This window comes from Coccomyxa subellipsoidea (genome assembly GCF_000258705.1).
Source record: "Coccomyxa subellipsoidea C-169, whole genome shotgun sequence".
NCBI classification, from domain to species: Eukaryota; Viridiplantae; Chlorophyta; class Trebouxiophyceae; family Coccomyxaceae; genus Coccomyxa; species Coccomyxa subellipsoidea.
Window position 1 is genome coordinate 825,903 of NW_005178040.1, and position 27,175 is coordinate 853,077.

Genomic DNA, 27,175 nt, shown 5'->3' on the forward strand with positions numbered 1-27,175 from the left:
CCGCATCCTCCTGTCCTTTCTCGGCATTCGTGTTTCTCATTCAGTGGACCGTGAGGCTCAGGGCCTGAGGTGCCCAAACTGACATGCTCAACTAGAAAGCACTAGGTAGATAGACATGGGCGCAATATTTGTGGGTGCTTACCAAAAATTGTCCTGCATCATTTTGCATGCAGCGGCAACTCGCGGAACCCTGACACCGCGCCCAGAACAACTCGCCCAAGGAAAGGACTGTGATGCAAGCTTATTTTCTATTCTGAAATTTCTAAAAAAATTCAAGGATCTCGACTCTTGCATCACACCATAGTTTAGTCCTTGTTGAACCCCTGCTGACTCAGCAGTGCTGAGTCACAATTGGCGTCCAGATATTTTTGTTTGCATTGGTGCAGGGCTGCAGACGGCGGAGGCTGCGCAGCTGACAGGTGTGTGGCTGGCAGCGCGGTGCGCGTCGATGGAGTATCTGGGCATGAGCATCGCGCGCCAGCCGCACTGCCTCGCCATGCTGGCGCTCATCGGCGTCCTGTTTAGGGCACTTGCATGTGCCAGCCTCTTCCTCATCAACCGTGACCGCCAGAAGTGACACTATGAAGATGCCACAGAAAGAATGCTTTTGCAATGTTTTTATGATATTTTCGGAAACACAGTATATGCAAGATTACATCATGATTACAAGTCACGACAGCACCAGAAGTGTCAGCCAGACGTGACAGCCAAAAGAGCGCAAATTTTGAAATTTCCTTTGACATTCTGTGAAGCGGCAAGTATTTAATTGGGCCTTGGGCAGGCCTGCTCTCTGATAAGCTGAATTGGCCTGGCTAGCATCCTGGGATGGTTCTTCGAGTGGTTTTGAGGGCCATGCAAGTATTTGAGATATGCCGTGGCTATTGTTGCAGGCCATATGGCCGATACTGATGCTTATGTGACTGATGGATCACGGTCCCCCAATGTGTATTAACTAGGAAACTGCATTGCAGTATGCCGTATACTTTTGTTCATGCACACGTGGGGACGTTTCCAATGTTGCAACAATTGTTAAAAAAGAACGGCAGTCAAAGGGGCAGGATTTTTGAGTCATTGTGTTAGGTGATTGAGATGCATTGAACAGAGCTTGCGCGGCTGCAAACATGGCCCAATTTGCAGAGAAGCATCCGTCTGCGCTATTACTTCACATCCCCATTCTTACTTGAGACGATGCACATCTGTTTTAGCACAATTTTAAGCTTCTCCTGGGCCTCATCAAAATTCCCAGCAGGTATATCTACACGTAAGACTTTCTCTCTTGCACATTTACGCGCCTAAACATTACTGCGCTCAGCAAAAAGCCAGCAATCCTTTTGCCACTCGCAGTGCTGCACAGAAGCAAAGCTGGTGCTTGGTATCCCTTAAATGAAATAGTCTACCCTGCAGAGAGGGATTCATGGAGCTGCAAGCATACAACATCCTGAGCCTGAGGCGCTCACTGCGACACATTGTGCGATTCCTTAATTACTATGGTTTACTATGATTAAGATGCCATTGCAATTGACTTCATTGAGCCCCTGTACGCTTCCTGGCATTTGTTTCATAGAGGGACTTCTCTCTTGAGTTCCTTCGAATCTTGTTCGTCCGTTCATCGGTTCCCACAACTGACACTTCTGCATCTCCTTGTGCTCTCTCCAGCCTCAATAATAGGCTGATCTCATACACCCCTTCCACACAGCTACGCCATGCCATTTCCCATTGGGAGCCTCCTTCTTGACAGCACAGCCTAAATGTTCATTGAAATTAGCACCTGGAGGCTCAGTGATTTGTGGCGATACCGGCAGAGTCTGGTCGGTCCCTCGCAGCCGCCGCAGGCAGCAACGGCAGCTTCAGCGGGGTCGGCAGATGCAGATCGGCCGCGCCGCCTCCTGCATTCGGCCCCTTTGCCCCGCTCTGAAGCTGCAGCTCCCTTGCAATGTCTTGCCCCTTTCCTGCGATATACCTGTGAGTAGGTCCCGCGCCCGCAAACAGTGCCGGGGGCTGCTGCAGCGGATCTGACCCACCCTGCGGCCAGCCCAGCTGGGTGGATCCGGCGGGCGGCTGCCAGCCTGTCTTTGGCGGCGTTCCCACTGCAATGCGCTGCTGCGCAGCATCCGCCAAGACACCATAGCGCACGGGGACATCCACACCGCTGTTCTCATCCTGCCTCTGTGACCCTGCCGCTGCTCCTGCACCCCTGAGGAAGCTCTGTTTGTCGGGGCTGGATCCCTGGGGGTGCGGGGCGAATCCGCCGGGCAGCTGCCTTGTAAGTGCTGAGTCAGCGGCCGGCTCCGGCAAGCCGAGCCGCGCCTGCACGGCGCGCCGGATCTCCGCGCCAAGATTGGCAGCTGACTGCGCCTGGTGCTGCAGGTTGCCGGCCAGGGGCCCCATGAGGGAGGGCGACATGACGGCTGTGTCGAGTAGGAAGAGGGCTGCGTTCGCGCGCGCCACCGCCGACGACTCCGTTCGCGGCCGCTTGGGCACCGGCACCAACGGTGAGCCCGCCGGACCTACACAGAAACAGACCCTTTCATTGTCGTTCTCTGTTGCCGCCACCTTGTAGAGTGGTATGCGCTGTGGGCATGAAATCAGAAGAGGACAGGTGCACGCCGGTCCTGTCCTTCGGCTGCTGCATTGAACGAAATGCAATGCTTGGAGCATGAGCACTCAGGTATGGAAGCAAGATCTGTGGCACCTATGTCCCTAAGCGCTTGCTGCATGATGGAAGGCATCACAGCAAAGAGCCAAAACATGTCTTCCTCGGAATAGTGTGTGCGCACCGTATTCGGAGTCGAAGTTGGTGGGCGTGCGCGAACCAAAGAGCTCCAGGACTGCCGCGTCGTACGCAATTGCGGCCTCGATCTCAGTGTCAAACATGCCAAACTGCCGCCGCTCGCCGCCCCTCGTGGCCAGACGCACCGCCCAGTACTGTGTGTCTGGGTCCCAGACAACGCCCCTGTTCAGCCGCGCAAAGCTTGGATAAGTTAAAAGCTTGAAACAATGAGCAACAGCAAAGCTTGTCTGTCGCAAGAGCATTCAGTACCCCAAACAGCTGCGCAAAGGGCCACCTGCGCATCCCAGCTAATTTGCAGTGTTAAACTCACAGGTTTCAGCAGTGCAAGATCAGCCAAATGCACATGAAGATCGGGCAACGAGAGAAAGAAGAATCAAACGCCCCAGGTGGAAAAGCACGTGGGCCAAGGGGTGGGCAAAGGAGGTGGGCAGGCAATTGTGGGCCAACAAGTCTTGGTACCAAGGACAAGCAATCAAGGGGAAATTCGGCAGAGGACAGACTCTTCTGAGCGCCACATCCAGGAACCTGCTGCTCACAGATACGAAAGCAACAAAAGAAGAAAAAGCACCTTGGAGAGAACTTGGAGGAGAGCACAAAGCAGGAGATGCCGCATCAGATGAGGTCTTCCGACAGCCTGGTGGCACGCATGGCACCATTGAGCCAGGGCAGTCCACGATAAACCACAAAAGCTCAATATGTAGCTCAGTTGCTTGCAAACTGCATTCCAAGGTGCATCCTTGCAGGAACACGCTCACATGCAACTTTTCCAGGTGGCAAGATATGAAGAGAGTAACATGATGCTGAACAGAACGGAACAAAATAATCCAGAACAACTGAAGAACAAACTCAGAACAGAAACTGAAATGCAGAAAATGAAAGAAACAAAAACAGAACCCACGTAATAGATCAGATCAGAACAGAGAAAACAGAAGAGAGCGGATTTACAGAGCAGAGCAGTTCATCAGAACAGAGCAGAAACAGAGGAAAGTCTGGGCTGACCTGTAGCAGGAGGTGCGGGGTGCTTTGGAGGCGCCGGGTTCGGGTGGCCGCGCGCTTGCGATGGCGGCTGCTGCGGCCGCCATGGACTGCAGGTCACGCCGTGCGATGGCCGGGTTGAATCCGCGCGGCCGCTTGACCGGCCACGATGCCTCGTCGTCCTCCTCAGATGACACGGCTGCGCGCAGACGCTCTCAGAATCACACACAAGCAAAGGACGCAACGCAAATTGGTACAAATCAGTACCCTTCATTTGCTGGATCATACAAAGATTGTAGGAAGGCCATGCTGGCGTTCTAATTTTGGTCCTTTGAACTACTTACTCCAATCAGGACGCGGTTCTCAGGTCAAGGCACGTTTCTAGAATTGAGTGCTTCTTTAAGCCAGTCCCAGAAATTGCTTTGAGCTTGAATTCTCCCAAGTACAAGGATCAATCAGGCCAGGTGATTGCAGAGATACAGAGAGCACTCTGGGAAACTCAAGAGAGCCCCAGATTCATATCCCTGGCGGTCACTTGTAAGCATGAAGACCAAGATAAAACCTTTGGAGGCAGCGCGGCGGCGCGTGCGGCGTGGCCGGGCGGCAGAGGGCGCCCGCAGGTTGACGTGGGCGTGGATGCCGCGGATGCGGATGGACTCGGCATCGTACGCGCGTGCGGCCTCCTCCTCGGCCTCGTAGTAGCCCAGGCTGATCTGCTTCCCTGTGCTGTTGTCGAAGATGCGCGCCTCCCATCTGCCGTTGCGCTCGTGCCAGCGCACGCCCCTGTACTTGGACGACCCCCTGCGCGCAAGTATCAGCAGATGTCATGTAATAGATTGCCCCACCTGAAGGTCATCTGTAGCCTTCGGGTCCAGAGGAATACACAATATCTCGCCCACTTTTAATCATAGACCCCCACTCCCATCCATGCGTCAACGTTCACATCAAGACGGCTGACTACTCTGAAGTAGAAAACAATATGTTTTCCCATGTTGCTACAGCATGTCTGCACTGCAATCCAGATGCTACAGCATCCACAGGTGGCGAAGCACTTAGGCGGGTGGCAAATTCTCCACAATAGCATCTTTTGCACGCATGCAGAAGGGTCGGGAAGGCAGCTGCAAGGAGACGACTGATGTGGGGCCGCTCAAAAATGAGAATCTGCTCATAGTGAAATTCAGGGGATTCTGAGTCAACTTATCAGTTTAGTGTCCGCTGGAAAACCTACCGCAAGGGGAGGACTGATGGGTGGCCTTTAAAAATCACAGAAATCCGCTGGCCAGAACCTGCTGCAAGAGGGGGACTCACTTGGCGTTGACGTTGATGCGGGGGATGGCTTCAACGACGACGGTGGTGGAGGGTCCCCCCGCCGGGCAGGTGGTAATTGTGCGGCTGCTGACCAGCGGCCGCACCGTCCCGGGCGCCGGGAAATTGACGGCCGCCCCCGCGCCGCGCAGCTGGGACACAGCCGCGTCGTACGCGCGCGCCGCATCCTCCTCCAGCTCCCAGAAGCCCAGGTGGTTCACCTGCGAACCCCACCGTGCTGAGCTTTGCACTGGCCTGCTACCACACCTTGCAGTGGTGCACCTTCATTTCAATGATTGCAATTTTCCAATTCTAAAGGATAGGCGAATTCCTGTCAATATCACCCACACCAAGCACCAAAGCACATACACTGATTGCCCTGCTCTCGGGCCATACAATTCCGTGTTGCGAATTTGGTGCGCAGCTTTTTCTGGGCAGGGCAGGCACCACAGAAGAGGCTGTTTGCCACCCTGGCCACGACAAATATAAACCAGCCACCGAAGGCTTGCAAGGCTTTGACCTGAGCATTCAGAGAGGGAGCACCTTGTTTTCGTGCCAGAGCTGCGCGCGCCACTTCTTGGAGCGCTCGGACCAGGAGACGCCCTTGTACTGGGAGGTCCCCTGGTGGTATGCAAAGCTGGGGGGCGCAGCGCGGCCGCTGTGCGCAGCCGCGTTGGTGGGGCTGGTCACCCGGCGGGAGGGAACGCGCACGCGCGCAGCCAGCTCCACCTTGATGCCCTCCACACCTGTCGGCTCCTCGCTCTTCGCCTGCAAGCATGGCCCAGGCGCTCACAGCGCTGCAGCATACATGCCTGAAGGGGTTGGTACATGAAGGGCATTGGCCACAATATTCCGCCTTCAGAAATCTCCTAGCGCAAGAGTCCCAATTAGCAAATGGGGCACTCTGTTCCAGAGCTCATGCAGGTCGCAGCTGAGCAGAAGACTTTCCCACAAGGTCATGACCGATCCATGGCAGGAGCCTGCAGGCTAAGACAATTCTCTGATTTATCAGCAATCGCAGAGCAGTACTCGGTGCTGGCGCTGGCCCCACACAGCATCCTCGGCCTTGGCAATGGCTTCGCCGGTGTACTCGGCAGCCGCGAAGTTGGTCTGCGCGGAGTTGCCCCGCAGGGCCAGCATGGCAGTGTCGTACGCCCTGGCCGCCTCCTCTTCGCCGTCAAAGTAGCCGATGTACTTCACCTGTTAGTCCATAGAGCATCGTCAGACAAATTTTAGTCTTGCATAGTGGATGATGGCAGGATGCCAACGTTCTCATGCATGCCACAGAGTTGCAAGGCACGCCAGCATTGGACAAAGATAATCTACCTTTGTAACAAGCTCTGAACAGGCACGCTGACATTTGAGCAATGTGCATCAAGAGCAACATGCAGCAGCCCATGCAGACATGACCCGTGGAAGCAGAGATGGTGCACACACATGTCAAGCAGAACCGGCAGAATTAGACAATGTAACCCGTCCCCCTTGACATAGATGTACCTTGCTGCCGTCCCAGCACTGGGCGCGCCATTTAGCGGAGGCCTCGGACCAGGACACGCCCTTGTACTGGCTGCTGCGACGTCCCGGGCCCGGCCAGTGCGCGCGCGCATCCGCGCCGCCCATCTGCTGCACTCGGCCCCGCAAAGCCGCCACCGTCGACCCCACCACCTGCTCACAGCAACTCATATCATTTCTCTGTGCCGTAATTTACTAAAAAAATCAGCTCCCCGTGCCCCTAGCCCACCAGGACAGTCTGGTACCACGCTTTGGTGCAGAGCATTTTGACGACTCCCACCAGAGTGACGTCCCATGCAATGAGCGATGCTCGAGATTATCCGGCAAGCCTGCTTGTCAGACTGTGCCCGCAGCTTGTTGTTTCTGGCAAGGTGAAATCAGTGTCTCTGGAGGTGTTTGAAGGCACTGTGAGGGCGCACCCTGCCGCCTGCCGGAGGTGCGAGTCCGGGCCAGGTGTCGCCAGCGGCGGCCGCACAGGGAGAGGCGCCCGCAGCCCTCTCCTGCGCCACCGCTGCCTCAGCAAGGCTGCCAAGCTGATCGCTCTTGATGGCCTGCATACACAAACCTCCTCAATATCTCAGCTCTTTCTGAAGCACACGTCAAGTGGTCACACCGCTCGTTGCAACAGTCACAGTCTCCGCAAATTCATGCTTCACACGGATGCAGGATGATTTCTGCTGAGGCTCTGGCTGCAGGAAATTATGGATGAGAAAAGACTTAAAAGAATTGATGGAGGCGCACCTCCTCGCCATGGGGCGCATGAAGTCTGGCAGATTCGCGGGCCCCTGCGACGATGTCATCTCTGCTGAGCTCTGCCTCCCGCACTCCCTGGCCCTGAGGCGCAGCGCGCATCTGTGGCGCCTGGTTTGGCGCGGGGCCGTCCGACCTCGGCGGGCCCGGGAACGCCGCCGCAGCCGGCGCAGCCGTCGGCGAAGTCCTCACCGTCACCTGCCGCGTGTGCCTCGGTGAAGCACCCTGCGCCTGTACCATGCAATATTTTATGTCAATTCTTGCCCTGTAAGGAACCCAGTAGAGGAGGCTACGCTTGCAAAGCGCTTGCCGCAGGATGGCCACCTTGAACAAATCCTCGTGCAGAAGGTTGCTGGACACATTGGCATGCAGAATTTTCACACGAGCCAACAGCCTGTTCAGGGAAAGAGTTGTCAAGCAGTGATCATGCAGTGCTCTCAAGCCCATGAGCGATCAGCAGGAAAGAATTGAAATTTTTATATGAGATGCAGCGCAGGGCTGGAAATTGCGCACCGCAGCGCCGGGCCCGTCGTCGAGCAGGAAGTTGCAGACGGCGTTGCGGCCGCGCATTGCGAGTGCGGCGGCGTCGAATGCACGCGCTGCCTCCTCCTCGTCGCTGAAGGAGCCCAGGTAGTGGTTCTTGCCGGCCTCGCGGATGCGCGCCTCAAACTTGCCGCTCGCCTTGTTCAGCGACACCCCGCGGAAGCGGCTCGTGTTCGCCCCCCTCTGCGCCAGAACACCATCACACACCCTTCAAGCGGTGCATGAGACATCCCAGAGCCCAAGCTCTCATCCCAGAAGATCTAGAAAAGTCGGTTTTTGAAGATCAAGATTCGACCTTTGAAGAAGCTATACAGAAAAGCGTGCAGGAAACCAAAGTGTGGTGCATCTGTACATATATCGACAGCTTGGGTCATGATTGATGAGCACTTTCCCTTGGAGATCTGCCTTGGCATCCAGGATTTTGCTTGAGAGTGGGGCGGGCAATGATCAGTGTTGGGGATTCAAGATCTCTGGCGCGCCTGAGCTTTGGGGTTGACTGCGGCCACTCGCTGGCCTCTCTCCATGGAGGGAGCGCCATCGCCTGCACTGCCGCTGCGGGGGCTGGCGGCCACTGACGCAGCCAGGTTTGCTGCCACATGCCTCTGCAGCGGGCTGGGCACTGGCGAAGGTGTCTCCTCTGCGTCTGCGTTCGCGGGCAGTGCCCCGTTCCCGGGAGGCACACTCTCCGCCCTGGAAGCAGACAGCCGCTGTCAGGATGCTCAAGCTCTGCCGCACTGCAGCAAATGGCCGCATCGTGTGTGTCGACTTTCACTTAACTCAAAAAATCTGTCGAGACTAAATATCCAGCATCTTGTAGAATCTCGGCATATGTGTTAAGAGACACAGGCTGAACTCTGACCCAATCACACAACCTGTCTTCAGAGCACACGCTGAATGCACAAGGTTTGGGGCCTCAGCAGAGCAGCCCAACATGCATTTTGGAACTTCACGCCCCACATGAGTGGACGAGTTATCTCCAAATTCAATCGGTGCCCTGACCTGGTGCTGTCAGCTGTGCGGGGGGCGCCGGCGGTGGCGTGACTGGGGGAAGAGGTGGGGGAAGGGGCCTGCAGGGGGGATCGTGACGGCTGCGAGGCCGGCTGCTGGCCGCGCGACATCATCTGCAACGCCTGCGCAAACTCCGGCGGCACCGGCGCGCCCGAGCGCAGGAATGATGCCAGCTGGTCCATGCCCGCCGCCTGCGCGCAGCGTGGCGTTTCAACCACCGGTTTCTGGAGCAATAAAAGGATCGCATGATGGTTTTTGCAGCAAATATAACGTTTACCATAGATACAGTATTGTCACAGAAGCCTAATGGGACGTAATGGTATTTGAGTGCATCATGGATTTGCCAGCAACCTGCCAGCTGCAGACATCCGGCCAGCGCACAGATCTTTGGGAACCATTTAATCACATGAGGTGCAGGGGCACTCAGATTAAGCCTTCAATAAAGATCGGCCTTCCACTCAAGGTACCTTGCCATATGGCTGTAAACGCGCTTTCCTTCAAAGCAGGCCTGGTGAAAGTATGGCAAGGGGACACATTCACACCTGGCGCACAGGCGGCTGCCCAGGGGTCTGCGAGGTGGACTGGGGGGTCATCGATGCGAGCAGGTCCAGCACCACGTCAGTGGAGGAGACAGCGCTCCCGGCCGACGTTGGCCGCGCGTCCGGGGCCTTGTTCATCATTGCAGCGATCTGCTTGGACTGGGGGAAATTCAGCGTCGCTGCCGGGCCATTGTATGCCAGGATTTCCACATCGTAGGCATGCGCTGCCTGCAGATACACACAGCAGGCATCATCACCTCGACTTGCCCCATTATTTAGGTTGCCGGGCAGCCCTTCTTATCTCTGGCGCTCACCCTGCCTTGATGCTTGCATGTCTCTTTCCCCTTGTTGATTACCAGGATCTACAGGTTCAGATCCTGAACATGAGTGCGCCATGCACTTGGGCAGTTTAACAGAAAAGCTGATTGGGTGGCGAGAAGCAGAATTTGGATGCATTGCACACGATGAGGGGTCATTAGGCACACCTGCTCTTCTGTGTCAAAGAAGCCGATTGCCCGAGCCTTCTTGGCATCCCGGTCCCATGCGACCGCCACCCATTTGCTGATGATGCTGTTCCATGTGACGCCCCTGTACTGTGACGTGGACTTGCTGCCTGGCAGCGCCATCTGCGACCCTCTGCGCATTGACCCAAGCAGAATGGCGTTACGAAGGATACAACAATGCATCTGAATGCCATCCGATTATTTAGGGATGTCCTGGAGAGCAGGACAAGCATGCAAGGCTACATACAGCATGTAGAGAGCCGCCTCGACCTTGAAATTTTTTGCTTTCAGAAAAGTGACAAGAATTTTCTGCAAGAAGATCTTCAAATCAGGTACCAGAGTAGCAGGGTAATTAGGGATGGGGCAATTACCCTGGGGCGGCATCTCCGTTGCCCACGGTGGCTGCGCTGGCGGGCCTGATGGTTGTGAGGGCGAAGCTTCCAGCAGGGCTACTCTTGGCCACAGGCCTCCTCGGAGACGGCACATCACTCTCCCCAACCACACCCTCACCTATGCCCCAGCAACCATACACAATGACCGGGGCAGTGGGGCAATCTTTATCATGGTCACATATTCACAGAACTTGCATTGTGTATGTCCAAAGCAGCTGGTACTCATCTGGAAGACGATGACCATAGTAGCTACTGTCTTGATGCAAATTGGCGTCAGCACAGTAAACATTCCGGTCCTGGCCGTATGGACCAGAGACAGAAAGTTTGCATTGAACAGCAAGTATGCTTGCATGTAGGGAAGGAAGATGCATGCATGAAGGCGGAAGTCTCACCTGCAGCAGGATGTTGCTGGTTGCCCTGAGGATGCAAGCCACCACCAGCACTGCCGAGCGGCTCACCTCCTGATGCACAAACAGTAGTTGTTCAGAGGCAATCACTGCACATGCTGTTTGAACCTACTGATACACGCCTGACATGTGCCCTACTGCTTCACTGCATGTTGGGCTGGAGATGTGTTGCATGCAGGACCGGCAATCAAATTCATGTAGGCTGTGTTTCAAGGTGGAGGAGAGCGCTTGCCTGTCTGCTGCCCAACTTGGACAAGTGGGCCGTACATGTCGGCGGGGAAATTGGTGACGGCAGCGCGGCCCTTCATGCGCAGCATCTCTCGATCATATGCCTGCGCACGCGTGCAGCCATGTCTCATTGTATTCGCAGGGACTGGACTGGTCACATGTCCACATAAACAGTCTTTCCAATCTTGAGAGATTCCCATGCGTATTCATGCTATGTTGAAGGTGATGCATATATACTACAAGGACTATGCGACTGCCTCAAATTGCTCTCCAGCCATCCAACACTGCTCCATCATGGATGGTTATAGAGATGACTCTATATGCAGACTGCGGCATGTGAGTGTCTCCAAAATCTGCTCGGTGCATGCATGCATGGAAACTTGCCTGCGCGGCGGCGACGTCGGTGTCGAAGCGGCCGAGAGTGAGCTGCTTCTGGCCGTTCCAAACGCGCGCGACCCACTTGCGCTCGCGCTCCAGCCGCGTGACGCCCCTGAACGACGCACGCACATCGCCCCCGGCCTCTCCGACGGCGTTGACTCCCCCGCTGGTGCTCGGGGCTGCCCAGGGCTCCTTCTGCGGGCTGCCCACCCGCCGGCCCCGGCCGGCCTCGCCGTTGCGCAGCTGCATGCCGCCCTCCTCGGCCAGCGGCGTCCCCTGCCGCCGCTTCGCCTCCGCAGCATCCTGCACGCATCAAAACTCCTCAGTAAATGGCGCTTGCACCAATCAGCTGCACTGGTGCTGCGAATTCTTGTGGTCTCCTGCAGCCCTGCCTTCTTGCTGAAAGGCCTGTGGGTGTCCTAACCACAAAATTTAATGTCTGAGCATGCAGCTAAAGAGCACGAGCATCCTGTGAATAAGTCACACGCACTGCTGCTTTTGTTCTGCCTGCCTGACGTCTTGAACGAGCGACGCCCCTTTTGCACGATTATCATAATGCATTCTTCTGCATAAGTATTTGCATCGGTGGCACATTTCTATCCTCCAATAAGCCAGCGGTTTCTACCAGTGTCATGATATCAGCTCTGGGAACATGGTGGCAATTGTGCATGTCGGGTCATGGGTGCGCACATGTCTGGGCGGCTTGGGGTGTCTTGGGGGGCTGGGTGAGCGAGTTTCAGCGGTGCTGTGCACATGCTTTGGCTTGCGGCTGCGCTTGCGCAGCGGCAGACTGCCCAGGGAGAAGGCGGAGCATGTTGGAGACGCCTCTCCATCCTCTGGTGCCCCCTGTGTTACCACCACAATCCCCTCAGCACATCCTCGCTGCCAATGCAGGTTGAAGCACCCCCTGTGCAGAGTGAGTGCCAGTCTTGGCCGCCCTCATTTAGACAAGAGGAGCCATGAACTACATGGAAGAAATACAAGAATTAGGTGCAGCTTGCATTGGAGATAAGGCCCTGAAGAAATTGTGAATGCAGACAGCAAAGGACTTTAGGCATTCAAGCAAAGAAAAGGGAAAATGCTGACCTGGTCAGCGGAGGCTGGATTGTAGGTGATGGTGAGAGGCTGCGCCGATGTGGGGCTGCCAGCCTGGTCATCCTCTCCCAACATGTGCCCATCGCCTACAGTTGGACATCCACAGGCTCATACATCAGGTGGGACACTCAACACACCGCACGTTTGGATGAAAGGCAGGACATTGATGTTGAGGCGGGTCATGCTTGTCAGACCACGCGGCGCACTGCAGCATGCAGCTTCAGGCAGCCATGCATTCATGTGTAATTTCCGCTGAAACTAGGTGATATTTTTATTGTCAATGTGTGAGGTGCAGCTTTGTCGCACCAGCAGCGGCCGCCACGTGCTCCAGAGACTTCAACTCCGCATCTCCGCTCATCTCGCTGTCGGGGAAGTTGGTCACTGCATCCTTGCCACGAACCTGGGCAGCCCCAGCCAATCACAATATGATGACAGCGGGAAGAATTCACGTCACAAAATACACCCTGATCAATGCAGGATCAAATATTACAAGGCGCCATTCTGTATGGCGTGCTCACCTTCAGGATTTCCCTGTCGTAAGCCTTGGCGGCGTCAATCTCTTCTGCGAAGTAGCCCATGTGGTAGCTGTTGCGCGCCTGCGACTGCACATGGATGTACACCTGCACATATTAGCCATCCCACCTCTGCACAGATCCAGGTCAATCTTCCAAAAGAGCCTGGCTGAAACATTGTTGTTCCCTTCCTGGTGATCGGGCTCTTCTTGCCTCTTCCTTGTGACCCACAGAAGCAGGAACAGCTCAGTTGCTGAGAAGGAACAACGGTGGCAAAGCTCAACACAGCAAGGCCGAAGGCACAGACTATGTGAGCGATGACCTTGATGCTATCGGGCATGCATATGACTGGTGGAGCAAGTGCAAGAATCGAGAAGACTGGATAGCAGTAATTCAGGTGTTGCTTGACGTACCTAGTCCTAAGGACTGAAAACCATGTAATATTAAAAAAAATGCAAAGACATGCGTGTACAGCACCTGCCACATGCGCCGGTGCTTGTGCCAGCTGACGCCGCGGAACTTGGAGCTGCGGGGCCCCCCGACGCGGGGGGTCCCTCTGGAGACCTCCTCCGAGGTGGGGCTGCCCGCACGATCCCTTTTGCCGCAAAGCCTCTCGGAGCGGCCGCCGCGCGACCTCGGCCCCGACGCCGGCCTGGCCGACGGCTTGTCCTCTCCGATCGAGATGCTGGCGCTCGGCAGTGCTTCTGCAGCACCAGAAACTAACCAGTCTCTGCAACCAGATCCTCTCAAGCAGAATGCAAATTGATTGGCAATCGTGCAAGATCAACCTAACTGTTGCAGACCTTCAATCCCGAGAATGTCTTGCCAGGGTTTTGACTGTCCTGCGGATATTTTTCCACCTCCTAGCTTCATTGCATTTCAAGCATTTTGTCTGCAAGGCACGCAGTGATGTGGATAATTAAGGTGTCAGGTGTCATGAGTGTTTTAGAGCACGATGCAAAGATTGGTCACCGAGGGAGGGACCGCTAGTGTCGGCACTGCCGCTGCTGACGCCCCTGTTCTTGGGCTCGCGCACCACATCGTCTGGGTACATACGGAAGTTCACCACCGCCTTCTTGCCATGCACCTGTAATCATGCATGCATCTTAGTCAACATGCATGTGTTCTAAGGCAACAAGCAATATCTTCTTAAGGTGCTTCGGCACTCAAAATCTGCTGGGGTCTCCACAGCAGATGCAGCTCTCTGCCAACGGTAGCTCGTCACAAAAAAACGATTCATGATTGTTCAGAACAGGAGAAATCTCAACTATGGCGCCCAGGAGCATGCCGCTGAGTCTACAGGACGCATCACCGCCATTGCCCAGCACATGCGCTGAACATGTGCGAATTGATACTAGGAATACAGGTGGATCTGGGAAGGATCTGGGAGAAAAGGCAGGCCTGTCAAAATCTTGGTATGATTGACTCAGGAAAAACCTGGGCTCCCTTCAGTTGACATGCCATTGGTGGAGAAGGTGTCACGACAGGGAAGGCTGGAGAGGATGCTGCAACGCACCTAGGTTTGAGGCTGGATCGAGAGTGGCATCTTCATAATACAACAGGTGGATGTGCAAGGTGCGCACCTTGCGGGCCTCGGCGTCGTAGGCGCGCGCGGCGTCCTCCTGGAGGTCAAAGTAGCCCAGGCCGCGCATCTTGCCGGCGGCCTGGATATATGCGTACCACTTCTGGCTGTGCTTGTGCCAAGACACGCCCTTGTAGGCCGAGGACTTGGGCGCGTCCGCGCTGCCCCCGCTGCGCACGCTGCGCGCCCCCCGGCTGTTCGTAGCCGCGGCCGACACCACCGGTGCCGGCTCCTCTGAGGATGCCGGCTTGGTAAACAGCCCTGGCGCACCAGCAAGCCAAGCATCGGTCAGTCACCTTGGTACAATGTTGAAGCATTTAAACGGGCATCCTGGTCTGCATTTTCTGTGGTGACAACACCCATGGAACTTCTTTGGGAGTCTTGGGGCACGCATGAGGCCGCAGGCAAGCCATGATGGCGCACCACACAATTATTCAATTTACATGCCACCAAACAGGAACAATCACAAACAGGTGTCAAATTGAACCCAAAGGTTTGTACACTGCTGCGAGGATTTGACCGGGTCAGGCGCACAAATGCAGTTAATGCTGATCAAATCTTGGAGAGAAGAGCACCTGCAAGCGCGGCCGCGGCGGTGGCTGCATCTGCGTCGGACAGACGGGCGGAGCGGCGCCGGGAAAGGGAGCCGATGCGCTCGATAGGGTCCGACATGGCGCGGCGCAGGCGCGCAGAGGGGGGCGCCTCCCGCTCAAACGGTGGACCGCTGTCGCGCCGCCGCAGCTCCGGGGGAGGGGACTCCTCCATATACTGGTCCCCCCGCTGCAGGCCGCCCTGGCCGCGGCCCGAGGTGCAGGCGGCGTCGTCGCCCTCACAGTCCACCTCTGCCTCGTTGGAGATGGACGCCAGCGCTGCAGCACAGCACATGACCAGCCATCAGACATTAGAACCCCCAATGACTGCCCAATAATACTTGTGTGCATCTTGTCTGTCAGGTCCATCAGCGAAAGGCAGTCACCCTGTGGCCGGCAACTGAGACACCTTGACAGTTGAGCATTACCATAGAATTGCAGATTGGAAAGCGAGTTTCTGATGGAATCAAAATAAGGTTCTGTGCAGAAAGTCAACAAAGATCAGCCGCATACCTTCCAGGGCGGACATCTCCAGGTCAGACGCCTCCTCCTCATCGTCTGACATCCGCTGCACGGCGGAGATCAGTGCGGCAGCCGCCATCTCCTCCTCATAGTCCCCCGGCGGGTAGTTTGTGTTGGCAGCCTCGCGGTGCTGCGCCAGGCATGCGCGATCATACGCGCGCGCAGCGGCCTCCTCGCTGTCAAAGTGCCCCAGCAGCGCGTACTCGCGGCCGTCCCACAGCTCGGCCTTCCAGCTGCCGGCCGCGGCGTCCCAGCTGACCCCCAGAAAGGGTGAATCGACCTCGGCGGTGTCGGTGGCGGCCGCGGCGGGGCCGGGGACGGCCACGCCGTAATCCTCTGGACCGAAGTTGGTCGGCGCGTGCGCGCCGCGAATCTCCAGCACCGCGCGGTCGTACGCGCGTGCGGCCGCCACCTCATCCTCGAAGTAGCCCAGGTGGCGCACGTCGTTACCCTTCCACACCTGCATGCATGGCAGCAACCTCAGCATGCATGCCCTCCAATCCCAGATAACACAAGATGTCAACACCATAGACAGGCAGAGGGCTCTATCGGATGCTGGTGAGGTTAGAGCAGCATTCCTATGGCGGTCACCATAATTTCAGGAGGATATATTGCGTGTTGCTGGTGAGTGAAAAGAGCTGGTGCATGCCTGGGCGCGCCACTTGGAGCAGTTGCTGTTCCAGCTGACGCCGCGATACTTGGAGGAGCCCTTGAGGCCGCCGGTGCCGGAGCTGCTCGCCTTCTTGCGCAGTCGACCGCCCTTGGGCGGCAGCGCGGCAGGCGGCGCAGCCGCGGTCGGCCCCTCTGAGGTGCCCCCCATGTCCAGCAGCTCCGCGGGCGCCGAACTAGAGCGGCTGAGGCATTCCCCAGCCGGGAAGTTTGTGCGCGCGCCGCGGCCGCCAATGCGCATGGCTGCCTCGTCGTAGACACGCGCTGCCTCCTCTTCCGAGGTGAAGTAGCCCAGGAAGCGCTGCTTGCCGTTGTCGTAGATGCGCGCCTCCCACTTGGAGTTGGACTTGTGCCAGATCACGCCGCGGTATTTCGACGGCCCGCCCGGCCGCCCGCGCGTCTCGTCCTGCAGCTGCTGCGCTGCGCTTGGCGAGTAGCGCCGGGATGGCACCGCGCGGCGCCGCGACGGCCGCGGGTTGGCCGGGTCGCTGCAGGCGCTGCCGGCCGCGTCGCCCGAGCCGACACGGTCCAAGTGATCAGCCTCCTCTTCTTCGGCCTCTGCCGGCGGCTCATCGAGCGCGGCCGCAGCCCCCGGCCCTGCTTGGGCCTCCCATCGTTTCAGCTCTTCGTTCCACCTGACGCCCCAGCCGTCCTGGGGGTACTCCTGCTGCGCGGCCGCTGCGAATGGGGATGACATGGGGCGAGCCTGCCTCCCTTTCTGTTGCTTCTGGGTGATTCTTGTCTGCTCTGTTGGTACTTGGGCGCTGATCAGCTTGGTCGCCGCATCCCTGTCACCTCCCTCCCAAGCCTGCATTCATACACTGGAAGCTTCATGTGATGAACAGAGACGCACAGGAGCTAGACACCAGGGAACTCATTTTTGTCCGTGGCTGCACGAGGACAGCCTGCACCAACTCTAGTTTCAGTACGGTAGGCTTCTAGTCAAGAAGACGGCTCCTTTGTCCAGTCAAAAAGGCCATGTTAAACGGCTTGATCCTTGAAGTCACCGACATGCACCCTCTACGGACCCTTCCCCGGTTCTGATCCTGCATGTGATGAGCTGATGAACATTGAACTAGCTACCTCAAATCGAACAGCACAGCAACACCCTTGCTGCCCTCCCTTTCTTGACCTCCCGCCTTCTTGATGGCGATTCTTGCTTAGCATTCAGGAGCACTAATAATACTTTCTCCTTCAAGTCTGAGCCTTTACCGGATGTCAACAAACCTCTAGGCAAGGGCCAATACGAAGCGCCGGAACTTCTGGCCGCCCTTGGTTAGGCGTATCAGCGTCAAGCAAGGTCTTAGGAGTCTGAACACACTCTCCACCTGAACTCCGCCAAATCGCCATCACAACAGGAGCGTGGGAGATGTCGATCACCAAACATGGTCTGGGCACGCCAGCAAATGGCCTGATCAGTATAGCTGTGGCCAGACTGAAGGTCGGCTGCACACCGAACCTCGAGCTCGCGTTCCAAACAGGACAAGGACACCCGGCAAGACGCAGAGCCGTACTGAGCAATCTGACTACAAACTGTGGAGGTAAGTACACCATTACCTACTTTCGCATGACACAGGGGCCACAGCGGTTGAGTGATTGCTCGTTGGGGAGCCAAGAAACTAACTCTGTGCTGGGCGGCAAAGCGCTGAGAGCTCTCGAACAAGCCTTACCTTCGCCTGTTAGGCCCTGCAAGCGCTCGTTGACACGTAGATTTAGACGGCTTGCTCATGATCGTGCCAATGGCATCCCAGACACGATCTAGGGGAGAGCAATGGCACCCTAATGCTCCCTGATCAATCTTGTCAATCGAGTGCGGGTGGTCTGCTTTCTGTGTCTCGGTCCGCACGAACGCCGACAGCAGCACTTTGGAAGATTAGGTAGCACTTTTCACCGCAGTGCAACGTGCGTTTTGACCTCCCGGGATCGATCAATCAAGACGCACAGCTGAGTGTGGGCCCGGCAACGCCGTCGCAAAGATCTGTAGTAAGCCAGCATCAGCAACATCAGTGAGGCTTTCGGACGGTGATCCAACGTCCTTTGTGTCATTAACATAGTATCAGGGCGCCCTTATCTGTGTATCAATATGATCCACCAGTATACTTTGTCCAACAAGAGAATATAGAGGTCATTGGTGAACCCACTTCAGGCATCGATCTGCCGTTGATTCGCAAGCGATTGGCCATCAAGCGACAAATTCGGAAAAACTTATGCCGGTCTAATGCATCTGTACAATGCAAAGACGAAGATTGGCCTCATTTCCCCGCCTAGAATCAGCACCTTGTTTAGATTGCACGCAACTTGTTGTCGCAACCTTGCTTCTATGCCAACAAGGCAGGTATAGATCGACATTTCTGATCAGCAGTCACTATCAGTGCGTTGTTGGGCCTTCTTGACCTGGCCTCCATGCTCTCTTGCAGTGGCAAGCATGCGCAGCGCAGAGCAGGGACAGACTAACTACTGCAACTGAGACACAGTCCTTTAAGGAGTCTCTCAAGCCTCAAAAGTGCGCAAGCATCTCCTGGAATGCCATGACTCTCTGCTATGGATTACATAAAATTTACACCGCCGTGTAATTAGTTTAATGCTTACCAGCAAGGAGGTGAAAGTTGTATCATTCGGCAGGTGTACATGTGAGAGCGTTGATGGATCGATAAGGCTGACAGTTGTGTCTGGAGCATTTGAAGGCAAGACTGCCAAGAAAAGAGAGAAGCTGGTACTGCAGGCAAGTACTAGACTCCCCCGGACTGCTACAGTCTCACCTGGTCCACACAAATTCCCACGCGATGACTTCAACTGAAATGAAACATGTGGCTGTGATAGTTGATGGCTCTGGTACCTCTTTCAGGCTCTTGGGGATGATCTGCTGGCAGAGGACCTGGAAAGTCTTGGGGTCATTGCCATGACTCCCAAAGAATCAGCAGCAGCTCTGAAAAAATGGTGCTGAGGCGCAACCAATGGCAAGCAATTCAGTCCGATGATCACTTGATCAGGAAATAGGACTTAGACGGAGATTGGTAAGCCTGACCGGAAGTTCTCTTGGGACGGCACTGATACCTATGCATAGGTTGACCAAAAGACATCTCGCACACAGTCACTGTAGTCTAGGGTAGTCCCATGGACTTTGGCAAAATCAATTACTATTTGTTGATGGGAATTGAGAGGTCCATTGCTCTCTGTAGAATTTGTGCAACATGTGATGTCTGTACCAATATAAATAGGCTCTCTGAGGTCAAGAGAGCTCCAGAGCAAAGTGCCCTGTGGGCCGTTGCAGGACCACAACCGCAGCAGATCATGGTGTGTGCTAATACTGCAGATAATGGGATTTATATCCATTGCTGGCACAAGTTGATTCTATGGTGCGTTGTGACTGCCAGTGCTGATGCATGAGATCTTCTACAGTTGCACCTTGTGGATAAACCGTTTACTGTGACAGCACGTGCTCTGATCATCATTTGCATCATGAACATCATGACAGGTGCACCGGTTGTATGCGGCGATGAATGACCCACATGTATTTCAGATTCCTCAGACTCTGCTGGCAACGTCGTGTGATAGCAGCTATCAAAATCTTTTGTAAAGTGAAGTCACTGCAGCTGCCGCATCGGCTGGCACCCGGACTGGGCCAGTCGACTGACGTCAGTCACGATCTTGGCGCCATGCATGATCGCATCTCAATTGCAGCCCTTATTTCCAGATGTGGCTCATTAAGGAGGCAATTCAAGATGAATGCCCTTCAGGAAGAGAGAGAGAGAGAGAGAGATTACACTTTTTCCAGCCACACAGGGCTGATTAAGCGTCCCACATATCTCAAACCATCAGTGGCACACACGTCATGAATACTCGAAAATATGCATCCCAGCACGCAGACAAGTATCAACTGCCAAAAAGGACTGCAAGGCTGCTTGTGGATGTATGTCGGTCCAAATCAGCGACAAGTCAAGGGCAGGACATGGACGCAAATCACAGGCCAAACAGATTGTGCGTGCTGCGGGTGGGTCCAGCCATTTGCTGTCATTGTAAAGACTGCCCAGATCCTTGCAATAACAGCGCTTCTCGGTGAAACAAGCAAGGGGGGTACCCAATGCCCCACAATGCTTGCCGCCACCTGTATTGCTAAGCTACTACCACCACAGCTGAGTGGTTTGCAAAGGCACACCTGGACTGGCAGGTGTTCAAGGAGCTGCAATCAGGTGAAAACTGCAGGAGGTTAGACTGAGATCTCCTCAAAAGCCCCAATACAGCTTGTACGCGCTTTGTCCTAGGTTTGGACCAGGACCCAGAACATCCTGCCTGGGTTTGGCAGGGCACACACAAGAACGCAACACTGCAAAATCTGCTTGTTCTGTAAAAGGTCTCATGGCCATTTCTATTATTGCGGTCGATTCTTCGCGTCAGACAATGATGCAAATAGCCGTCGCATCCTTCTTTTACTGGTAATGGCGGCTGGCGGCTGTTGCCTCTTCCGCCCCAACCAAAGCTTGGCCGTCCTAGATATTTTTACTACTGCGTCATTAAGATCAATTTATTGTTATGCTTTCCAGCCGCTATCGCCTGGCCTCTGTCTGCTCCTCTTTTGTATACCCACATTGTTGCTGTCAGGGCCGCCTCTGTTGAAGCGTCGCTTTGTGCCCGGCGATTATGTCGTTAAATTACATCCTTTTCATTGAAACCTGTGATGTTGCCTGGCTGCTGAAGCCCGACCCAGTTGATCAGTGGTTTATGGTGATGCCGTTAACTGTAAAGGGCCGCCTCTATCGAAGCACCTTGCCCAGCCATTATATATGTTGCCATGATTGTCGAGGAGCCGGATCCCGAAGGACCCAGGCCCCACCGGATCACAAAGATGTTCAGCTGTTCACGCGTGGCTCTGCAGCTCGTCGGAAGACTGCCTCTGGCACCAAGGCATCCCAAGACCCTTTGGGCTGCCCAAAGTGGGAGCGGGCTGCCCATACCTGAAAGCCATTTCGATTTCTTGGCAGAGTTGGTGACACAGAATCACGATTCCAGATTATCAAAATAATCCTCTATCGCTCTTTGAATACTCTCCACGTTGAATGGGCAGTTATTGCTTGGACATCTGCACAGACATCTGGCAGAGCATTCTATAAGTTTTCAAGAGGCAGCACAACTCATTGTGCATGTTTCGCTCGTGATAAATATAAGTGCGGTGATTGTGGCGAAATATAATCAGCGTGGTTGTTTTACCGGAATTTGCATCCCGGTGTGACCTTCTGCGAGCTTTGTAGCGGTCAGAAAATAATGGCGCATTTAGCTCAACCGTGGGTGGATAAATAGTAAGTTTTGCCGTCCTTTCTCGTTGTTTGAATCCTGCAATGATAAAGTTTTATTGAGTGGTGCGATCTAATGTATAAAATTCTGTAAAGAAACTCACTATCAGGATGTTTGATTGCAGTCGACCAAAAAGCGTGAATGAGGTGGCACATCAAGAAGAAGTAGTACATACTCTTCAAAAGGCGCTTGAATCAGCAAATGTGAGTCTCACGCTTTCCACATACGATATTAGTTTGATCCAAGGATTCTGATACCATCAAGACCTTCCTTTACTGGTGCAGTTGCCCCACCTGCTTTTCTATGGGCCGCCAGGGACTGGCAAAACTTCCACAGCTCTGGCTATGGCCAGGCAACTCTATGGGTATGATCTCCTTTGGACAACTCCTGTTGTACCCAAGGTATCTCTTGTATGTATCAGTCACCCAAACCATCTCAATGTTCCAGAATTGATGTTGAAGTTGTAATGTCGACCAGGCCAGAATTAGCCAAGGCAAGGGTGAAGGAGCTGAATGCCAGTGACGAGCGAGGCATCAATGTGGTGCGGGAGAAGATCAAATCATTTGCAGCAACGTCGGTGGGGCAGCCTGTCCCTGGCTACCCCTGCCCACCCTTCAAACTGCTCATCCTGGACGAGGCTGATGCCATGACACAGGCACGAGCCCCTCTTTCCTCCTGCCAGCACCCCTCATCTCTATGTCTCCTTGATTGCCTGTGCCTATCGTGCCACTGAGCTCCTGTTTGCTACTTTCTGATGTTTCCTGCAGTGCCAGACCCAACAGTCATGGAGGACTAAGGCCATGCATGGCTGGCCTGCACCTGCGAGCGCTCAAAGAAGATCTCAGATGCATGGAAATCTGTCCTTAATCACATACTGTAGTTCTCTGTGCATGTATGTGAGGAAATTGTGGGCAGTGCGCAGGATGCTCAAAACGCGCTGAGGCGGACGATGGAGGCGCACAGCAAGGTGACGCGCTTCATCTTCATCTGTAACTACGTCTCGCGCATCATTGAGCCGCTCGCGTCCCGATGCGCCAAGTTCCGGTTTCGGCCGCTGCACGGTGGCATCATGTCCGCGCGCATCTCCCACATCTGCAATGGTGCGGCTCGGTGCCATTGCTGGTTATGTACTGTGTCTTTGCTGACAAAATTAGATCAACTTTGCAAATTTGGTCTGTAGACCCTAATTTTGCATAATCGAATTTTATTTACAAAAGGAAAGAAAGCCTGCTCAGGACATAGTGCCAGTGGCAAGAATTCATGCAAGAATCCATGCACAGATAGCCAGGTGTTGGATGGCTGTGAGACTGTGGACATTATGTATTGCACTGGTGGCAACATCAAAAGAGGTGTGTCTGTGCAGAGGAGGGAGTGCAGCTGCAGGAGGGAGCCATGGAGACGCTGGGGAAGGTGTCAGGCGGCGACCTGCGGAAGGCCATCACCACCCTGCAGTCAGCCGTGCGCCTGAAGGTCTCTTCCACCTCCCCCTGCACTTCTGCTGCCTGCAGAGCCTCCAAGCATCAGCAGAAACTCCTGGCAGCTGAGCATGCCCCAAACTGTGTAATTTCTTCGAGATATGGCCATTTGACTGTGTTTTATGTGCTGAGAGTGGGTGGTGTTCTGCTCGTCAGGGGTTGCAGGTGGAGCCGCAGACTCTGCTGGACGTGTCGGGTGCGGTGCCGGAGTCTGTGACGCAGTCGCTGCTGCAGGCATGCAGGACCAGGACGGTGTCCAGCGTGCAAGCAGCCATCACCGACGCCATTGCCGACGGCTGGGGGGTGCGCGCCTGCTTCCTATCCTGTCTGCTTTTTACCGCAGCGGCAGATGTGAATGTGCCCTTCACATATATTTTCTCTGGACATACGGACCTGAAGTTGCACAAAGGGCCGATGATTCCAGTGCAGCCCTAGAATAGGGGTGGCATTGTTGCTGCTTGACTTCTTGATGAAGACTTCTTAAGAGTTCAATCCAGCTGGTGAAGAGGACTTCTTCACCACTCCTTGGACTTCTTGTTTCAGACTTCCTGAAGCCTGAACACGGATGCGACATGCATGCTGTCCCTGACAGCATGGTGGCCTCTAGTTGAAGCTGTGCCAGTAAGAGGTCGGTGACTGCGCAGGCACAACAGCTGCTGCTGGAGTTCCAGGCGGGTCTGTTGAAGGACCAGACGCTGAAAGATCCACAAAGAGCGCGGATCTGCACAGTGCTGGCAGAGGCGGACAAGTGCCTGGTGGATGGGGCGGACGAGTTCCTGCAGCTCCTGCACGTGGCCTCTGTCGCCCAGCAGGCCATCTGCGCGGCTTGACCTGTCGTGATGCCAGCTATGAGTGTCTTGGATGCCCCACGCTAAGCGCTTGATTATCTGGAGGTTGCACGACTAACCCGGACTAACCCGTTTCCAGGAGCGTAGCCACAGTGTGATCATGTACTCAGTGGCCCAACGTGGGCCATTTGACATGCAGATACTGGGCCATTGCATGGGCTCATCATGTGTACCGTACACATCATGTGATGTCTGACACGATGTACTACGTAATTTACCTAGTAGCTACTATGGAGTATCACACAGTGTAAACGCATTCATCTGAACGCAATCCAACACTGCGGGCCGCATCATCTGATATGCACGTCTAGCATGCCATAGCCTATGGTGCCACTGGCCAGTGGCACTTGGCAAGTACAGACCGCCAGGCGGCCCCCAATGGGGCTTTAAGTTGTGCAGCTTTAGAGCCGCTCAACAGCGGCTGCTGGTGCACAAATACATGTGCGCTGTACAGCTTGGCAATTGACAGGCCGGTTGGGTGGATGGTTGGTCAACATGCATTTTAGATATCCGAGGCTCAAATTCTTAACTCGAATTCAGAAGGAAGGAAGCTTCGATGAGGGGCTGGAAGCTGCAAGGAAGGGCCAAAAGCAGGCCACGTGGAGTCGAGTCACCTTCAGGTTTGTCACCTTCCATAATTGCAAAAGTTTCCCATAAATCGTACTGTCGGTATTTCAGGACCTGTACGACGCTCATACATTGCAGTACTTTGCAATATCGCACCGTTCTTGGTCACTTGCAGCGCTAGAGGCGAAAATTTTAAGAGGCAGCACAGGGAAGTCCGCAGAAGGTGAGTCTCATGAGCCTCGGCCCTTGTATTTCGTAGATTTAATGGCAAATGATGTATTCTGTGACACGAAAATTGCGACAAAATTTACGGGAGAGCATTATAGTTGCTCATCCTGTACACAACCCTCTTTTCGAATATTTTGGATGTCCTTCCTTTGTACGAGTATTCTTTGTATTGAATGGCAAACTTGGTTGTTGGTTTACAGAGACTTCCTGTTCATAGCCGATTGCACGTTAATCACACAGTTTCGAAGGAAGGGACTTGCAGTGTCAGGGTGCTTCTTGGGTAGCTTCTGGGCTCTGCTCGTGGCGATTTTTGACGTCGGACATGTAAAGCACAATTGTGCTCTTGCATGTTGTCGTCGGTCTCCAACCTGATCAGGTCTATGTATGCTGTAGGCAGTAAACCCTTAGGACCACAAGCGAGCAATAGATGGGAGGCTGCTTAGGGTCACCCGCAACCCAGCAGGGGAAGTACGGATATCCCCAGCAGGGAGGCTACCCTCAGCAGCAATATGGAGGGTACCCAGGAGGAGGATATCCCCAACAGGGTGGTGGTGGGTATCCTCATCAATACCAGCCAAATTATGGAGGTATGCAGTGTTCCTATGATCTCCTCGTTCTTGAGATAAATTTAAAGTCTCTCTTCCTGGCAGAAAGATGGAAGCTCTGCATAGCATAGTTCTGACATGTGATCCTGGTTGCTTTGTGGTAGTGTGCTGAGAAAGCTGCTGTGGTTGTATTGACTGAGGCCTTCATCTGCAGGTGGTGGCTATCCACAGCAGCAGGGGTATGGAGGTGGAGGCTACCCTCAGCAACAAAGTGAGTTGGCCAGCTTGTTCCAAATCAGACTAACACCCCATTCCTTCCTTACGTGCTGGCCAGTGCTTACCCTTGCGCCTGTAGCACTGTTGTCACTCCAAGCGCAACCTCACACACTTGCGGCATCCTGCTCTATCCTATTGTTTTATTGCGGCACAAAAGGTAATGTGTTGGGGCGCAAATGTTGAATGCAAATGTTGTGTCCACGGGTGATTGAATCTCGCTTGGATCTGGCAAATCTGGCAAATCTAGCAAGGGATGGGATTGTGGCAGCCTTGACTGTCTGCAGGACGTTCCTTGCCTTTTGGCAGGAAAAGCGTGAACAATAATGACAAATAATGGATTACTGCTGTGCGCTGTGTGCTGCAGTGTATGGGCAGCAGCAGGGCCGTCCAGGCATGGGTGCCGGCACAGGCATGATGCTGGGCGCGGGAGGCGGCCTCCTAGGAGGCATGCTCATTGGGGACATGATTAGCGACTCTCATGGGTGAGGCCCACTCATTCTTTCCCTTGCAGAGAGCGTCTTTCAGTTGGAGAGCCTCTTGTCACACAACTTTGGTTGGATGAGATATTGAGTGCCTTACGAGCTTTTGGTGCTTGTTCAAGTTGGCTGCTACTTGAGAATACTCCCAAAACGGTATGTTGTGCCACTGGTGAATACGCGCATGTGCTCATGACATTCATCTGCTGCAGCGGCGGCGGCGGCGGCGGAACTGACTCCGTAACCAACAATTATTACGGGGACTCTGGTTACGAGGGCGGTGGTGGGGGTGGTGGAGGTGACATGGGCGGTGGTGGTGGTGGCGATCCGTACGGCGGCATGGGTGGTGACATGGGTGGCGGCGACTTTGACACTTCTGGCGGAGACTTCATGTGACAAGGGGAGAACATTGGAATGAGAGGAGTCCCTTGAGACTGTTGTCTTCATGGAGGGCTGCTGGGGCTGCCATGTGTGTTGGCCAGGCGAACCTCTGCTTTCAGGGTGGTCAATGGCTTGTTTGTGCTGCAGGAGTGTAAAAAGTACTGATGTTCTGCACACTTGCATTTTCGAATCACATGATGTATGTGCCTTCTATTTATTCGAGGGGTGTCATGTGTCCCGTGGTCATGTGTGCATACTTTCTTGATGACAAATGCTGACCACCGGTATATTAGATAGGTTGATTGAGATTTCATGCTAAAATTCTTATGTTTTTAGCAGAGTCTCCACTGTTTATATTGCTTGCCAGGTGATGCAGTAAATGTCTGTTTCAACCTGACCTGTGTGGAATACATCTCCTCATAAGGTTTATTGTAGGTGTTCATATTTGGTTCCCAAGAACATGGGATGATTTGCCTTTGTGCTGGAAATTATTTCCGTATATTAAGAGTATGCTGCCCATATGGCTTTTTGTACAAGTTTCCAGCACCTCCTCTCAAATGTGTCCCTACAACTAGCCTTCCGAGAGCTCAGTCTTTGAGAGCAATGCCCTGAACGTCAGAACCACTCGATTGCTTGAAGCCATTGGCTTGGTTGTAAATTTTCCGATCTGCTAGGGTAAAGGGCACCTCAAAACAACAAACAGCAGAGGAACTTGGCTACTTTAATATTATTAGTATCCTAGTAACAGACCTGAGCGTACATTCTGAGTGCCCGACGAGGTGGCAATCC

At 54.5% G+C, this 27,175-nt stretch overlaps 4 protein-coding genes across 4 annotated transcripts; 3 read left to right on the plus strand and 1 right to left on the minus strand.

The window, feature by feature from the left end:
* Positions 1–1,165: 1,165 nt before the first annotated feature.
* COCSUDRAFT_64835 (hypothetical protein) lies at positions 1,166–17,115 on the minus strand (the record flags this gene model as incomplete). The annotated part of the gene is made up of 29 exons (XM_005650273.1): positions 1,166–2,507; positions 2,778–2,953; positions 3,791–3,965; positions 4,329–4,567; positions 5,075–5,292; positions 5,615–5,839; positions 6,101–6,271; positions 6,569–6,736; positions 7,003–7,134; positions 7,325–7,564; positions 7,847–8,059; positions 8,374–8,566; positions 8,876–9,075; positions 9,427–9,651; positions 9,909–10,059; positions 10,298–10,416; positions 10,711–10,779; positions 10,974–11,057; positions 11,353–11,634; positions 12,022–12,177; positions 12,418–12,512; positions 12,733–12,826; positions 12,945–13,046; positions 13,416–13,642; positions 13,911–14,025; positions 14,522–14,781; positions 15,096–15,389; positions 15,624–16,092; positions 16,321–17,115. 29 exons carry the CDS (start codon positions 17,113–17,115, stop codon positions 1,777–1,779), a joined length of 6,618 nt encoding a protein of 2,205 aa, XP_005650330.1. The 3' UTR covers positions 1,166–1,776.
* Positions 17,116–20,043: 2,928 nt separating this feature from the next.
* COCSUDRAFT_32378 (hypothetical protein) lies at positions 20,044–21,006 on the plus strand. The gene has a single exon (XM_005650274.1). It carries the CDS (start codon positions 20,150–20,152, stop codon positions 20,510–20,512), a length of 363 nt encoding a protein of 120 aa, XP_005650331.1. The 5' UTR covers positions 20,044–20,149; the 3' UTR covers positions 20,513–21,006.
* A 554-nt stretch (positions 21,007–21,560) lies between these two features.
* On the plus strand, positions 21,561–23,895 carry COCSUDRAFT_35398 (putative replication factor C 37 kDa subunit; the record flags this gene model as incomplete). Its single annotated transcript, XM_005650275.1, has 8 exons — positions 21,561–21,595; positions 21,715–21,793; positions 21,875–21,954; positions 22,068–22,245; positions 22,513–22,690; positions 22,954–23,060; positions 23,222–23,368; positions 23,710–23,895. The coding sequence occupies 8 exons, from the start codon at positions 21,561–21,563 to the stop codon at positions 23,893–23,895; spliced, it is 990 nt and encodes a 329-aa protein (XP_005650332.1).
* A 694-nt stretch (positions 23,896–24,589) lies between these two features.
* On the plus strand, positions 24,590–27,070 carry COCSUDRAFT_52575 (hypothetical protein). Its single transcript, XM_005650276.1, has 5 exons — positions 24,590–24,703; positions 25,102–25,295; positions 25,468–25,524; positions 25,894–26,011; positions 26,218–27,070. The coding sequence occupies exons 2-5, from the start codon at positions 25,136–25,138 to the stop codon at positions 26,399–26,401; spliced, it is 519 nt and encodes a 172-aa protein (XP_005650333.1). The 5' UTR covers positions 24,590–24,703; positions 25,102–25,135; the 3' UTR covers positions 26,402–27,070.
* The last annotated feature ends 105 nt before the right edge of the window (positions 27,071–27,175 follow it).